General features: G+C 46.5%; 1 protein-coding gene across 2 annotated transcripts in view; it reads left to right on the top strand.

The window, feature by feature from the left end:
• The window catches only part of ATP1B4 (ATPase Na+/K+ transporting family member beta 4), a 100,097-nt gene extending 86,873 nt beyond the window's left edge, over window positions 1-13,224 (top strand). For both annotated transcript variants that reach the window (XM_083160577.1, XM_083160578.1), the window contains 5 exons: window positions 171-275; window positions 6,733-6,929; window positions 8,074-8,130; window positions 10,978-11,070; window positions 12,360-13,224. In XM_083160577.1, the coding sequence (XP_083016703.1) occupies window positions 171-275; window positions 6,733-6,929; window positions 8,074-8,130; window positions 10,978-11,070; window positions 12,360-12,518 (611 nt within the window). In that variant the 3' untranslated portion in view covers window positions 12,519-13,224. The remainder of the gene's footprint in view (window positions 1-170; window positions 276-6,732; window positions 6,930-8,073; window positions 8,131-10,977; window positions 11,071-12,359) is intronic.
• Window positions 13,225-13,728: the final 504 nt, after the last annotated feature.

Genomic DNA, 13,728 nt, shown 5'->3' with positions numbered 1-13,728 from the left:
ATAGCGGTGCAAGAAGAAATCCTCTGGTCCAGCTTCAATTAAATAGCTCCAGGACCTCCCTCCCGTCGCTATTAACATTGCACTGAATTGAATTGCCACCAATGTTTTAGAAAGTTTTAGAAAGTGCTAAAATCTTAAAGCTTAATTGTGAGTTTATCTTTCTTTTCTAGGTCTAACAATAAGACCACACGTTACTGGTTTGCATTACGCATTTAATTCTTCAGAAAATAGCACATGGTTGTCTTATACAGAGAGTCTGCAGAAATTTCTTGAAGGTAATTTTTTTTTTTAGTCTCCAGAAATCTTCCAGACAAGAAGTTGAATCCATAATGTCTGTGCCATTTGATATGTTTTCATGTATAATGTTAAATACATAATCATGCAAGAAGAGGTGGTTGACAATAATACCCCTTTCAGAATGCACTCTCAACCCGTGTTATTGCTGTGTCGTTAGTTCAATGGGTCAAGGTGCGTTATGAAAGGGCCATCTCGGGTTGAGCAACCTGGGAGTTCAAACCTGGTCATGACCAGGGTTGAACATGGGTCTGACCCAGGTCAAGGTGCAGGTGCACGGGTAACTCAGGTCGTCCCATTCACAGTATGGAGGAGGCAATGCTGTCAGCTCCAAGCGCTGCCTCCTCCCCGGTGATGCACCACCACTGAGCCCCGCCCCCGCGTGACATCACTCAGCAATAAGCCGGGTCAGACATGGAGATTTCAGACCACAAATGCTGGGTCGCTTCTAGGATGGACCCGCGTCCCTATCCCAAGTGCGACCCGGCATTTGCAGTCTGAAAGAGGTATAAGTGTTTATCAAGTCATTGGTATAATTCTTCATGTTGTTTGATGGCAATGCACACAGGGCCTTATTCTAGTTCACTCTTTCTGACAAAATCCTTCTTAGATGGGCAAAACCATGTGCACTGCAGGTGGGGCAGATGTAACTTGTGCAGAGAGAATTAGTTTTGGGTGGGGTTTTACTTCAAAGTGAGATCTATATTGCAGTGTAAAAATAAAGCAGCCAGTATTTACCCTGCACAGAAACAAAATAACTCACCCAAATCTAACTCTCTATGCACATTTTACATCTGCCCCCCTGCAGTGCACATGGTTTTGTCCATATAAGAAGGATTGGTACTTATGTAGTATCTGGGCGTCCGATTTAGAAATCGGATCGCATCGCATCGCATGCGACCAAATCGTATGCGATGCGATGGTCAAGATTTTTCCCTAGGATTCAATGTTAAAATGGTCTGAGTCCATTTTAACATAGAATTCAATGGGAAAAAGGGGTCCTTTTCCTTTCCCCACTATCCAAGTGAGCATGGAGTTGGATATAAACCTGTGGCGAGCGTAGCGAGCCACCGCGCCCGAAGCGTGGCGAGCGTAGTGAGCCCTGCGAGGGGACACAGAATACTTTTTAAGAAATATGCGTTCGCTCGCCACGCTTCGGGCTCGGTGGCTCGCTGCGCTCGCCACGCTATATAAAATCAACTCTATGCCCACTTGGATAGTGGGGAAATGAACAGGACCTTCTTAACATTGAATCCTATGCAAAATTGCATCGAATCGCATCGCATCGCATCTGATTGTATGCCTTAAGGTAAGGCATACAATCACAAAATCGGCAGCCCAGATACTACATAAGTACCAAAGGATTTTGTCAGAAAGTGTGAACTAGAATAAGGCCCACAGACTCTTCAGGTCCCTTCTAATAGTATTATCCCTGCCAAATCGAAACTCTATTTCATTTCAGTATAGTTGGTTGCATGACTGAGATTTTAAGAATTGTCAGAAAGTAGGGGGAGAGATTTGGCTGAGAGAATAAAACTCTGGTGCTACTTTTTAGCACAGTTAAGGCCCATACACACTAGGCAGTATTGTTAACAATATCACTGAGAAAAAGGCTTCTAAACTAAATTGTTCACATTGCTACCAAACATGCAGGTAAATTTGACAATATAGCTAAATGACGGGTATGTTCGTCAGGTCCCATGATGTTACTGAATAGTATCCGCATCCGTTACTGTTCAGTGTGTACCGCATAACTATATCAGCCGCGGTTGCTGTGTATGGGGCTTTACAGTACATACCTCCCAACTTCTGTCCGAAAAGGGGGCGGGGCGTATGCAAATGAGGGCGCGGCTTATGCTAATTAGCCGCAACCTCATTTTCATACGAGAATAGACGCTGTGCGCATGCGCACAGCGTCTATTCTATTAGTTTGGGGGGTCTCCCAACTGCCACCCCCCGCAGCGGGACAATGCCTGCCGCGGGTGGGACAGCGGGACAGGACCCGAAAATCGGGAATGTCCCGCTGTAATTGTGACAGTTGGGAGGTATGCAGTATATAAAATGTCAATAAGTTTTGCAGCATCTAACAAAACAAACTGGATGCAGTAACTTTTTATTCTGATCTGTCCATTGAATTTAGATACTGTAGATATGTTAGATGAGTGCTCTGCATTGCATATGTTCCTGGCCCGAGAGCCGACAGGCACTAGGACCTGGCACAGCTCTTTCAGGAGGTCTATGACATGACTTACTGCGCATTCACATTAAGGGCCCTACACACATGCCGATGTGCTCCTTTGTCGCACAGCACACAGAGCTGACAGCCCACACACAGAGTGAGCTGTCAGCTCTGTGTGCTGAGCGAGCGGACAGCGCCAGTGTTCTCCTGTCAGATGCCGATATTGATGGACACTGTTCATCAATCTCGGCCTGCAACAGCGACACACGAGGACGGATGGGAGAATAAAATAAAGCATGGCAAGTGCTGCTAGCCATGTGAGGGGACGCGGTGCTACATTTCAGTGTCCAAGTCGACTGTGTCGACATTTGGGTAAAAAAAAAAACCAGTGGAAAAGCCCATGTCGACCATCCCCATGTTGACCTAATGACCCTGTCGATCTAATGACCCTGTTGACTGAACCCATGTCGACATTCAGTCATGTCGACATTCCTGCATGTCGACCTAGTGGTGACGACCAAATGCTTGTCGACAGACGCAGGGCCACTGGGTCACAGCAGTTACGTGGGTACTTATATGTTAGTTGGGCGCCCGTTACGTAGTTTGCGTAGTGGTGTATTGAGAATAACAATACACCACTATGCTGGCTACATAAACTACGTAACTTACGCAAATTACGTATCTGAAGCCCTGCTAACACATTAAGGGGCAGATGTATTAAGCCTTAACAAGAGATAAATGCAAGGGTGATAAGGAGAGATAAACGTCAAGCCAATCAGAAAGTCATCCAAACACAGCTTGTAACATGGCAGTTAGCAGGTGATTGGCCGGTCATTTATCTCTCTTTATCAACCTTGCATTGATCTCTTGTTAAGGCTTAATACATCTGCCCCAAAGGGTCATATGGCCACTATCCATGTCCTAACCCCAGTGTCCACGTGGGTGTGGAGTTAATTTTATAAAGTGTAGCATGCCACCGAGCCCGAAGCCTGGCGAGAGCGGCGTGCCCCGCCCCGCGAGGGGCCGCGTATCTGCGTGCCCTCGCGGCGCTCACCACACTTCAGGCTCGGTGGCGCGCTGCGCTCGCCACACTTTATAAAATTAACTCCACACCCACGTGGACACTGGGGTTAGGACGTGGATAGTGGCCATATGATTGTGTAAGTGCATGTTGTGTTTGTGTGTGTGTGTGTGTGTGTGGTGCATCATACTACCATCCACAATGTCCCCTGTGTGGCTCTGGCACTCGGCTCCCCGCAGTCCTGGGCGCCATTACACTCCGGCATGGACGCTATTAGCGTAGTGCCGCTGTGGGAGCTGGGAAACCATGTGATGCTCCCCCAGCGGTGACTACGCTAATTCGCTGCCATTGTTCCCCGCCGCATAGACGCTTCGCCTCCGCTCGCCTGGCCGCCGCAGAATCCCCGCCACCCACTGCCCGCCGACGAGGTTAGTTCACCCCGTCTCCCTCCGTCTGCCCTGCCGCCCCCGCCCGCCGCACAATCCCCCCTGAGATTAGCCGGCCGCCCGGCAATGGCTACGCTGATAACGTAGCCACAGCTACGTTGTCAGCGTAGCGTAGCCGGGCGCCTGGCTAACATATAAGTACCGTTAAGTGAGACATCACGCACCTGCAACCCCTCCCCTTGTTTTGGACAAGACTGCACCCCCACAATGTTGAGGAGATGCCCCCATCGACGCCTCCACTCTTTGAGTGCAGTTAAATTTTTCTCAATGTGACTGCAGTTTAAGGGCCTTATTTTGGTTCATTCTTTCTGACAAAATCCTTCTTAGATGGGCAAAACCATGTGCACTGCAGGTGGGGCAAGTGTTACTTGGGCAGAGAGAATTAGATTTGGGTGGGGTTTTACTTCAAAGTGAGATCTATATTGCAGTGTAAAAATAAAGCAGTCAGTATTTTCCCTGCACAGAAACAAAATTACTCACCCAAATCTAATTCTCTCTGCACATGTTACATCTGCCCCCCCTGCAGTGCACATGGTTTTGTCCATCTAAGAAGGATTTTGTCAGAAAGAATGAACCAAAATAAGGCCCTAAATGATGGTGCACAGTGTTCGCACATGTGCAGATGTAACATGCAGAGAGATTTTGATTTGTGGTCAAACTGAAATCCAAGGTACTTGTTTCCTAGCACAGCGCCCAAGAGTTCCATCTTATGGCATCTTATGCTATCGCATGCATCGCATGCCATATAGCCACATACGATACTGTACATGCGATGCAATGCAATACGATTTTTAATTGTATAAGCACCCTAATGGGTGCTTACAATGTTAAATGCACCCCCATGCTACCACCACTATCAACGCGAACCCAAAGCGCGGCGAGCGGCGGCCATACGCGTCCTCCGACCTTTTCATACCCCCCACTATCCACGTCAGCGTGGAGATGATTTTAGATAGTGTGGCAAGCCCGAAGAGTGGCGAGCGCAGCGTCCGCTCGCAATGCTTCGGGATCGGTGGCTCTCTGCGCTCACCACGCCTCGAGTTGGTGTTGACAGTGGGGGCCATTTAACATTGTAAAGACCCATCTGGGTGGTTGTACAATAAAAAATCGTATACCATCGCATTGTATGGCATACGATGGCATACAATTTTTTATTGTACAACATCGCATACCTTATTTAGTCTTATGGTATACCATGCGATGGGCGCCGTGCTAGGAAACAAGTACCAAATCCAAATTGCACTGTAAAATTAAAGCAGTCAGTATTTACCCTGCAGAGAAAAAAATGTAACCCACCCAAATCTAAACCGCTCTGCATCTGTTACATCAGCCCCACCTGCAGTGCACATGGTTTTGCTCAGTTGGGTGCTTCTTTGCTTTTCTTACAACAAGGCTGAAACAAACTCTGCAAATAGGTTATGAGCCCAGCATGCTTGCACTGCGCATTTTCCGCACTCGCGTGTGTTGGACAAACCCTGCCAATTTGGTAAATGCAGTGTAGTCGGAGGTTTGCACAGAGCTCATCATGGAATCTGGAAATGTATGAATGCGGGCAGGGGTGCCGAGAGAGGGGGGGAGCAGGTACAATTTACCCGGGCCCGGGCCTGTCAGGGGGGCCCTGGTCTGGACACACAGGTTTTTTTTTTATTTGGTGGCAAGTACCCACAACATGACCCGTTCCATTAGGTACAAAATGAGGTTGCACTCCAGCACAGTCCAAAATTCAAAGAGGGGCAGTCACATCAACTGCCAGTGAGTCCAGGACAGTGATGCTTGGGGTGGCAGTATATGTGACCCCCACTTTTGAATATTGGACTGTGCTGCTGGCTCACATCTGTAATTGCCACTGGCAGGGAAGTCCAGGAACAGAGCATTTTGTACCTAATGAAATGGGCCATGTTGGAGGGTATGTGTAAATCTTTTGCAAAGAGCATGTAACCCCTGACAGAGCATGTTAACCCCTGGCAGAGCATGTAAATCAGGGCAGACAGGTTAATCCTTTGCACAGAATGTTAACCCCTGGCAGAGCATGTTAACCCCTGGTAGAGCATGTTAACTTCTTAATATGCAATGAGCATTACGGTGTGTGGTATAACGTGTAATGAGCATTATGGCATGTGGTATAATATGTAATTGGTGTGTGACATGTGTAATAGCATTACAGTGTACATTTTTGTACGTGTATCCACCTTGGAAGCAGTGGCGTAACACCGGGTCCGCATAGTGTGCGGGGATCTCCGTCCGTGGGGGCCCCAGGAAGTTGCTGTACCGGGGCCCAGGATTTCTCTTGGCGGCCCTGAATGCGGGCTAAACCAATGAAGCTGCTCATTTCTCCACTCTTCTCATTTCTTAGCGAGTATCAGTTCTGAGTTCTGCGAGTATACATAACCTAGAGTAGTTGGTTGCCTAGAGATCTTGGGGGTTATTCTGGTCCCCTGCGTGTTCGCAGGCTGTACGGGTGGCGTTAAAACCACACGCAGCGCTGTAAAATTGGTATCGCTGCGTGTGGACCAGAATAAGGTCCCTTGTGCATTAGTCTTGGTTGAGATTGCTACAGGCTTGTTAAATGGTCGGTTCCTTGTCCTAATCTATAATTAGTGATAACATATTAAAGCTTGGCTTGGGCCTCTTCTCAGGAGAGCAGCTGCTGGGAATTAACCCAGTATGTACTGAAGTCAAGCAAAGCATTTCCTCTCACTCTGCTAACACTGTGTAAGGGGGAAGCTTGGCCCCCACTCATGAGGCAACTCATGCCTTCGATTATTTAACTGTGATGTTTTCTTTATTCATAGCCTATGATGATGACAAACAAATAGCTAACAATGTGGAATGTACGCCAGGACAGTACTTCCTCCAGGAAGGAGAGGAACATGAGGAGAGGAAAGCCTGTCAGTTCCTACGCTCACAACTACGGAACTGCTCTGGAATTGAGGACCCGACCTTTGGGTTTTCTAAAGGAAAACCATGTTTCTTGCTAAAGATGAACCGGGTAAACTAAACTTACAAAGACCAACAACTTAACAGTCAGTGTTTATGAAATAGGACCTTGGGGCCTGATTCAGATGTGGCTGGATTGAGCATTGCTGTTTGTTTCATGGAAGCAGTGATGCTCAAGTCAGCAGGGCAGCCGAGAGGAATGGCGGGCCCCGGTAAAAAAATTTGGGCGTGGCCTAAGTGTGGGAAGTGTGAGCACCTCCCACACTTAGGCCAGGCCCCCAAAATGTTTAGAGGAGGGTGAAAGAAAACTTTAAAAACTGTAATCTCAGCAGCAGCACACACCTACAGCATGTGTTGTGCTGACAGCAGGCTCAGCTGCCAGTGAGACAGCACATGCTGTAGAAGTGTGTGCTGCTGTTGCTACCCGGGAGGGATGGAGGGGGAAGGGAGAGGGGTTGGAACAGCAGCAAGCCTGGGCCCGGGTAATTAGTACCCGCCCCCCCTCTATCTCGGCTGCCCTGCAAGTATGACAAAGCGCTCACTTGTGACCAGTGCTGCGTCTGAGGATCACCCGCAACAATATTGGCCCGGAAATGTCAGTTGAAAGACAGAGAGCCCGTCTTTGGCACTCCCACAAAATGGGGTTCACATGTCTCCATTTTGAGAAATGGCTGCTGTCACCATCCCCTCCCCATCCCCAAATGTATACAGACAGATCTATTGATGTCTGCAGCTGTAGTGCATTCGAAAAAGCAGGACCTGTGAGCTGCAGGCCATGCCCTCAGCTCTGTGAGCTGCTGGCCATGCCCTCAGTCCCTCTGTCTCCCGTGAATAGACACTGTGCACATCTATTCACCACAAATTGGGACAGTTGGGAGGTATGCACTAGTGATATCCTCCATTGTGCTGCATGTACAGATGACAGGGGACATCGCTAACAACCCACAGTAGTGCGAATCATTAACGATATACAGTAGTGTGTACATCATTTAAAAAAATCATTTAATGTGCACACAACTTTATCCTATGCACTGAACTTGTAGAATAACGCCATGCTAATAACTCTGAGCATCCATATTTAAAGAAAAGACATCACCCAGCAAATTGTTGGTATTGATATCTGACATAAGCAATACAGTTAAAGAGATAAATGTGCTGTGGTTGTATTAGTGCTGTAAACATTATTTTCTTCCTAGATTATCGGGTATAAAGCTGGTTCTGGAACACCAATAAACGTGACCTGTGGAATTCATGTAAGATATTTTCTTATGTATGATCAGGGGCGGATTGGCTATGCAATCCGGCCCGGGAGGAATCGGGAAGCAGCCGGGTGGGTGGGGGCGCTCGCTACTCCATGGGTGTGTGTGTGTGTGCGCTCTCTACTCGGGGGGGCTTGCGCTCGCTACTGCCCGCTGTGCGTGTGTGTGTGTGCGCTCGCTACTGGGGGGGGGGGGTGCGTGCGTTTCTGCACAGGGGACGCGCTACTGCCAGAGGGGGATGTTACTTACCAGGCTGAAGGCGGCTTGCGGGTGACGTCACCAAGCGGCCGCAGCCTGGTCATAAAGAAGGGCAGGATAGCCCAAAACAAATATGGCTGCCGCACCACAGGGCTGATAGCACCAGCCCTGGCACGGTCGGTGGCCCTGGCAGTATGGAAATCTGGACCGGCCCACTGGGAAATGGCCCGGTTTCCCGGCGGGCCAATCCACCCCTGTGTATGATAACAGCCATATTTTCTATGAAAAGAGAGGTTAAGGAATGCAAAGAAAACCATTTCTTACCAACATCGTTTCCAATGACCTGAAACTGCTGAGGATGCATGAAACCACTGTAATGCTGTAATGTAAATCAGCTGTTACCGACAAGCACATAAATATTAACTGGAGGCATCAGTAACGATGGCTGGACATCACTATGTGGCCCCATAGATGCAATAGTCCCAGTAGAAGTAGATAGCAGACTGGGGCATGGAGGGACCACCAGGGAATGTAGTGGTAGGGGCCCATGTTCAGGGGTGTGACCAGTCTTCAGAGGGGGTGTGGCCAGCTGCATGCATGCACTACAATGCAATAGATTATTATATGTATAAGTATATCTATCTATCTATCTATGTGCGTAAATCAAATGCACAGTCTGGAACCTGATACCTATGGAAAGAGCTAGGGCAGTGGGGCCCGCCAGTGTGACTGGGCTTCTGCATCTAAAAAGAACTCTCACGTTAAGTTCCTGAATGTAGTATAGGTTTTATTGATGGAAGGGTCAGGGGGAGGAGACAGGGACTGGAAAATTTCGGGCCTCAAATCAGAGAGAAGTTACAAGTGAAGGTAATGAAAACAGATAATTGACTAGTGCCGCCAACAGCACCCCTTACATTGCAATGTTGTGTGCGACACACTTTGCACCACCCTAGTTATGGCCCTGTGAGAATATAAGGCAATGGTAATACATTTCACATAGGCTCAAATACAGGGGTCTCTGTAATGCCAGTTAACTAGAGCCGGGGGGCTAATATCGGACATGGGAAGATGTGCATGCTGGCAGTGTATCCACTGTATATCACAGCTGATGTGGTGAGACTGGTACTCAGTCAGCAAGCATTAGGATTCACTCTCCTGCCGGGTTTGGGGTGCAGCAGTTTCGGTACTTGGAGGGAGGTGGGAGACAGAGCTGTTATGCAGAGTATCCGAAGTTGTAGCTGCATCTGAAGTAGTGACGCTGGTTATGCATGGCTGATGGAGGAGCACTGATTGTGCTTTTACAGTGCCACGTCCGTCAGTGCTGCACATCCCCAGTGCTGCTACAGCAGGCTCAGCTACACCTCCACATTCTCTACATATGCAGCTTCGCCTCCTGTCTCCCTGTTCTCTCCCAGTAAGTAAACTGCTAGGCCCCAAACCTGCATTGAGGCCGCAGTAATTATCTCTCTCTCATTAGGTCCTGATTCAGACCTGTTAGCAAGGCTGCAATTTTTCAGATGGACAAAACTATGCTTCCCTGCAGGTGGGGCAGATGTAACATGTGCAAACGGGCATGAGTGGTGGCGTTCCATGGCTACATGTAAAAGGGGCGTGTCCAAATGCTAATCCAAATTGCAGTGTAAAAATAAGTGTGGGCCCCTGGGCAAAGCAATGCACTGGGGCCCTAACCCATTCTCCCCTCCTAGGGGTGGGGGGTGCTATCAGCAGCAGCTTTGATGTCCCACGGGTGGCAGGGGGTACTCTATCTTCCACTCAACATGTAGGACCTAGAGCAGTAACTTCTGCTAATTACTCCTTTACTGCACAGGTGGTGGGAGGGTGAACACTAACGTGTGGAAGGGGGCACTGAGCTGAATGAAGGGTCCCTTGTAAATGACTTCCAGGGAGGTAGGGGGTGTTTTTATATGCTTGGAGGGTTGGATAATGGAGTGGGCTTAATATTCGTCATGTTCCAGTGGAAGGGCAGCTTGTTTGACTGCAGATATCGCCATTATCTGGAAATAGATTTCTTAGCCTTCAATAGTATAAAAACCTAGAGCCCCAACTTTCAGGAGGTGCTGGAAACTTGGGGATCAGAGATCAGGAGCCAGAGCAATCCATTGACAAAAATATAAAACTGTACACCAGACGTTTAAAACTGGAGCAATGACCGGCTGCTGGAAGGCTGATATCTCTGGTTCTGGGCATGATAGAGACAAGCCGCTAGTGTCGACAGAAAGGGGAGAGTCCCAGCTTTTTGGATATACTCTCAGAAAGAGGGAACCTTAGAAATATAACTGGGAATAACAGGTCGGGTGTGGACTGCTGCTTTGAAGTTGGATATCTCCAGTTTCCCAGGGGCGATTTTAAAAATTCTGGTATCCCTGGAAAAAGGGGATCCTCAGCTATCAGGATATGGCCCTTATACACCTGGGGCCCCTGGGCAAGTGCCCATTAAGCCCATACGAAAAGACGGCCCTGCCCATAGCACGGTCATTTTTCTTACACAACAGGGGATTTATCATTACAGTTGACTATTTTAGCACAGAAGTTAATGTAAAGCTTTCATTTCAGATTCAGAAAAATGCATAAATGTTTCCTCAAAATAAACGCTACAATGTAATAATCATATTTTGTATCTAGAGAGGTGATCAAAGTCTTTTAGGAGCTGTCAATTTCTACCCAGCAAATTTCTTTGACCTTATGTATTTCCCATACTATGGCAAGCTTACACATGTAAGTATATGTTCTATGCAATATTATTTCCTGACATTATCAATTTGCACCCACACTATGGGCCAGATGCACTAAGCTCCAAAAGTGATAAACCACCAGCCAATCAGCTCCTACCTGCCATGTCACCTACTGTGTTTTAAATATGTCAGGCAGGAGCTGATTGATTGCTTGTTTATCACTCTCCATGTTATCACTTTTGAAGCTTAGTACATCTGGCCCTATGTTTGAGATTTTGGGCAAGATGTATTATACCTGCAAGTACGTGTGGTACACCACCTACTTCACCACACTGTATGTATTAACATCTTGTCTACCGGAGCCTCCAGCGATCCCCACTAGAGTGCGCAGCAGTGCATCAGCCTAGTTCTGGTGAGCTGTCTCTCCCCTTGGCCGGCTCCTCATGAGATCGTGTCATCGTTGTGAGATCTCGCATGCAGCCCAGAGCCTGCTGCTGCCACAGACAGTGCTGTCCCTGCTGTGGATCTAACGACTCCTGCAGCTGTCCAAGTGCAACTGACCATTCATCCATTGCCTTCTAAAGTGAAGAAGTTACCAATAGCAACTCATTTGCTTATAGCTTTAATTCAACTACATTCTATGAAATGATAGGTAGAAGCTGAGTGATCACTACTGACACCTACTGTACACCTGTCCTCTTTAATGCGACATCATCCCATAACACAAGTTTGGTTAACCTTTGGCAGTCTATTGTTGAACTACACATCCCAACATGCCAGCTACAGTTTTGCTATTTTGCCATGCAAAAGCTGTTGTAGAGCATCTTGGGATGTGTAGTTCAACAACAGATGGAGGGCCAACGGTTCCCCAGCCCTGTCCTAACACCTCTACGTTTACATTCATTGTGATGACCTAGTAACCCCAAGTAACCCAAAAAAGTGACCTTCACTCAATTCACTGAAATTAAGTTAGTACATCTGCAAACGTTTAAAGCATGCATCTTTTAATTGCAACACTCATTCCATTCTTCTTATCAGAGTTAATTAGAGCATATAAACTATTCTGTACACTGTAGTATAAGATAATGTGGGACATTGTGGTAAATTAATGCAACCACAGCCATTGGTTAATCATTACAATTCTTATTTATGCTGCACTAAACAAATCGCAATTAGACACTGGGTACAGGGCAGCTGAGAGATGTCTACCAAACTGATTTTATTTTCCTTTGGATTGTTTGATTAGAACGTTATTTAAATGTACATCATTATAAAATGTGTATCATAAAGAGATGTATGACTGTAAGATAATTGTCTTTGTTTTTGTTTTAGGTAAATTACACTGCACCTCTAGTTGCAATGCATTTCACAGAGGTGGTAAGAGATCAAGAGGTCTCCATCCAATGCAAAATTAATGGTCATGAAATTATTAACGATCATAAGACGGACCGATTCCTGGGCAGGGTACCCTTCATACTGAATATTGGATGAGTGGGCTCAAATCTTTAACTTTCTTCAGGAATTAAAAAAAATCTGTAACTTACACTGCTGCCAGATAAATGTATGGACCCTCTATTGGTGCCCACAACGATCATATATACATACATAGATATCCTCTACTCAATGTGTGTAAGTGTCCTATAGTGCAGGAGACAACCAAGCCACATACTTCTATTGTATGCGTAGAAAATACATCAATATACATCATAATCAAAAGTAATTGAGCTGAATGCACTTAAATGTAAGAGGGAGAGGATGCAACTCGCAGGCAGCAGCAGATGCTCTCATGTGGCATCACGACCATGTACAGTATGGTGCCTTCACATTCACAGGAATAGAAACATCAACTCCCAAACAGCAGTTTTTAGTTATAATGGTATATCTGCTAAACCTTACATAGTAGTTGCCCTATAGAAAGAGCTACTGATACCAATCACTAATATATATGTAAAAGTTCCCAAGTTCTGTGTAAACTATTGTTTCATGTCTAAGGTGGCTGACTGTAGTGTCTGTCAGTGGGCTTAAGCTGTGCCCAGGATGATCTCTGCCCCTGCATTCTTAGATACTTTCCAATGTGTTGACCGTTTGTCAAGGTCGACCTAGACACTATAGACCAGGCATGTCCAACCTATGGCCCTCCAGCTTGTTGTGAAACTACAAGTCCCATCATGCCTTGCCACAGTTTTGCTATTAGGGAATGCTAAAACTATGGCAAGGCATGCTGGGATGTGTAGTTTCACAACAGCTGGAGGGCCACAGTTTGGATCTGTCTGCTATAGACCTATCAACCGGATACTGTGATGATGTACTTGAACTTTTACATGCACATTTCTGATTATTAGTAGCTATTTAGCATAGGCCAGACTGTATTTTAGCTTTAGGTGTCCTATAAATGTTTATATAGAATTAACAGGTCAGTAATAAATAACATGAAAACTGTAAGTGTTTAGTATAAAAACTTGACATGTTTTTTATGCCTTTTATTGAAACATTAAACAGATGTCGATTTACTGGTATTTTGCATATTCATTTTATTCCATCACATTTCTTGTTCTATTAAATAACTTACCAGGGTTACGTTATAGTAGGTCGACAATGTCTACAACGACAGTCACTAGGTCGACCACTAATGGTCGACTGTCACTAGGTTGACACCTGAAAATGGTCGACATTGTCAAAAGGTTGAGACAAGCTTAAGGTG

Source organism: Crinia signifera, chromosome 9 (assembly GCF_055691185.1).
Source record: "Crinia signifera chromosome 9, ASM5569118v1, whole genome shotgun sequence".
In the NCBI taxonomy this organism is placed as follows: domain Eukaryota; kingdom Metazoa; phylum Chordata; class Amphibia; order Anura; family Myobatrachidae; genus Crinia; species Crinia signifera.
Note: the sequence above shows the minus strand (reverse complement) of the source record. Positions and strands in the feature narration are given on the sequence as shown.